Source organism: Diaporthe citri (genome assembly GCF_014595645.1).
Source record: "Diaporthe citri strain NFHF-8-4 chromosome Unknown scaffold_12, whole genome shotgun sequence".
Taxonomy (NCBI): Eukaryota; Fungi; Ascomycota; class Sordariomycetes; order Diaporthales; family Diaporthaceae; genus Diaporthe; species Diaporthe citri.
Window position 1 is genome coordinate 550460 of NW_025064857.1, and position 3258 is coordinate 553717.

At 53.0% G+C, this 3258-nt stretch overlaps 1 protein-coding gene across 1 annotated transcript; it reads left to right on the forward strand.

The window, feature by feature from the left end:
• Positions 1–1843: 1843 nt before the first annotated feature.
• INS49_004448 (uncharacterized protein) lies at positions 1844–3018 on the forward strand (the record flags this gene model as incomplete). Its single annotated transcript, XM_043165237.1, has 2 exons — positions 1844–2411; positions 2672–3018. 2 exons carry the CDS (start codon positions 1844–1846, stop codon positions 3016–3018), a joined length of 915 nt encoding a protein of 304 aa, XP_043017952.1.
• Positions 3019–3258: the final 240 nt, after the last annotated feature.

A 3258-nucleotide genomic window follows, 5' to 3' on the forward strand; every position in this document is an offset into this window, starting at 1 on the left:
ATGATTTAGGTTCAGTAAGTTGAGGAAGGTAAACTCCGCTCTGATTGAGGGCATCTTTGAGACGCAAATTGCAACAGGGGCTGGTGGGAGGAATGTCGTTTTAGGGTAGAACTGTGATTTTGCTACTACAGAAGACGAATTACTTATAGTCAAGAATGAGCAGAGAAATAAAAAGGCAAATGGATGTTCTTCCTTCCCGCCCCAAAGCTGAAAAGAAATTTGTCCAAAATTGGGCCCTGGCGACTTAACAAGACCTGAAACAGACACAGAAGAATATAACAGACGGCGAAAGACACCCTCATTGACACGTGAACCTGCGGAGATGCATGTGTTTCAAAGTCTCCCACAGTGAACTTTTGATGAAGAGACTATCGGTGAATGATGCAGTAGTTTCCTACTCGTATCGCGAGGGATCAAGTGCTTGTGCAGAGATTCGGAAGTCTCCCGTCTGCGACTGATCTGTCACCAACTACAGCCTTCCCATCGAAGCGGGGTATGGGGACAAGGACAAGCTGTCCCAGGACTAATTCACTAGTTAGCCATCGTAATTCATGATGTATGTGGAAACCGGCGGGGCGAGATCGAATTGTCAGCAAACAAGTCGGTAAATACTGTAGCAACTCGGCTGACTGGAAAGGTTGTCCAACCGTGTCTTATTTCAGAGAGAGAAATTATGATGAATACATCACCATCAAGCCTCTGAGAGATTGTGGTTGGATTATCCATCGTGAAGGGCACCCGGCCAGAGTCCTTATGGCCCGCGCGTTTTGCAGCTTTTCTGCGGCGCTGCATGAGATAGTACCGTTGTGCCGTCGTGGGTCCACCCCACAAGTACCTGGCCTGGGTGCCCCCTACCACGTGTACCAACACCCCCAAATGCAATTCTAATACACCCCACTTTGCGTACCACAATAATGGTGTGATTACTCATTTGGCTCAGGGGTCATTCGACTTGGCGGTGACGTACTTAATAGCATGTTGGTGCCACGTACCGTGTCCTATCTGTGGAGACGGCTCTCGCTGATCTAACTTGGTCCTGTTGGTTCTGCTACCGCCTTGTTCAAATGCTGACAGGTCACATGCAAAACCGCCAAAACACGGATCTTGTATGGATCCTATACTGATATCTTTCGACATTTCTTAATGCAACGGCTACGCGACCGCCCGTTCCAGACCGGCAGTTGGCAGTCGACGAGTTCTGACTACGGGGCTTCCACAATCCGAAGGACGCTTGCCGACGGTTCCGCCCGCGTACACAACATATGCCCGTGTATGCTAATTCGAGACGGAAAACGTACACACCAAGCCGCAGGCCTCTTCGCTTTCTCTTGCTGTTTCTGCCTCCCCATAGAATCAGGATGCACATGCAGAGGCCTTCTGTCACGATTCCGAGCGTGGTGTATCGAACAGAGCAACTTGACTGGTCTCTAATGCTAGTGAATGAAGAGTGTGGTACGCTCCTATTTAAATAGAAGCGAGCAGCACAATAGTGGAGCATACGATTCGTGACACCCTCGCACGTTCCTGTTTCCCGCGAACTGCGGCAAAATCATGCAAGCGAGGCCTTGTCGGGTGCTGCCTCCGACATTCGCAACCAATTGAGCCCCAGAACATATACGACCTTGCGAAAAGCCAGTGGACCGCATAGCAGGTAGCCTAGGTAGGTACTATGCAGTGTCTCAGGATATAAAGCCCACAAGCCTGTGTGGAAAATCTCAAGGTAATATCTCCTGTATTCCTGTCCAAATCTATTCATAAACCGCACGCCCTCGAGCAGGCTCCACTTCCCGACAAATTGAATTTGCAACACCGCGTAATCCGAGCCACAGCACTCGTCTCCATCATGGCGGCACTGCGGTCGGCTTTCTCCCAGCTACGGGACATCCTGTCCCTGGCACATCTCATCACCGAGAGTAACATCAAGGCTTTTGTCGCGCCGACCGTGCTTAACGGTTTGCTGGCTGTGGGATCCGGGGGCGTAACGGCGGACATTCCCAGCTGGCTGGACCTGGCCACGGCCTTCCCCAAGATAGCGCTCTACATTTGGCTCTACGACCTCTACTTCGATTGCAGCAACCAGAAGGACCCGGGATCCATCGAGGAGGACAGGCTCAACAAGCCCTGGCGGGCGATCCCGTCGGGACGACTCAGCATCGAGGCCGCAGAGCGCTGGTACCGGTGCTCGGTTTGCATCCTGCCCGCGGTCGCCCTCTGGTTCGGCGCCCTTCCTGAGGCGATCGCCTTCATGTTGGAGACCCAGGCCTATGACCGCCTGGAAGGTGGTTCGACCTGGTGGGGCCGGTCGATCATCAACCCGCTCTTCTTCTCGACCAGCCAACTTGGTGCGATCCGTGTGGCAGCGGGAGGATTCACAACCGTGAACAAAGTGTGCTACGAGTGGTGCTTCATACGTAAGATAACCTTCTCTTCTTCTGCCGTCTCTCGTTCCCCCCTTCTCTTTTCCTTGTCTGGCGAGGTGTCTCAGAGGTGTATGGGAAAACACTTGGTGAGGCAAAAATCACGTGTCTTTTTTTTTTAATTTTCCCGGCCCCCAACGAGTCATGGCCTTGCGCCGGCGCCGACCCACTCCTGAACACGCCCTCTCGAACGCCCCCCTGAGCCTGCCCCATGCGAATGCCACGTGTGTACTAATCCGGATTTGACTTGACAGACGCACTGTTGATTCTCACGACTATTCACACCCAAGATTTCCGGGATCTGGACGGTGACAAGGCCCGCGGCAGGAACACGCTGCCCCTGGCCCTGGGCGACGGGGTCACCCGCGTCCTCATGTCGTCCTTCATTGTCTTCTGGTCCTTTGCTTGCCCGGCCTACTGGGAGTGCTCCGTCGTGGGCTACCTGCTGCCAGGGCTTCTCGGAATCTTCGCGGCTGCTCGCTTCCTGCTCTGCAGAACACGCAAGGCGGACCGTTTCAGCTTCAACGTCTACAGCTTGCTGTGGCTGCCGGCAATCTACGCCACCCCTGCGTTCAGCCAAGCCGTAGCGAGGGCGGCGTAAAGCCAAGCAAGATAGCGCCGAGAATGAGCACACGCCTGCATCCTACCTAACAAATTCCCCGAAGGGCTGGCTATATAGACAACCTTGGTATCATCCATGTCCAGCGGGGATTCCTTCTTCAGCAAGTCTCAATGGGAAGTGAAGAAAAGTGTAAATAGTAACACATAACCTCAAAATTCTAGACTAATTCACCATTTGGGCCCGTTGTCTTTTTTTTTTTCTCGCCACGAAAAAGAACGC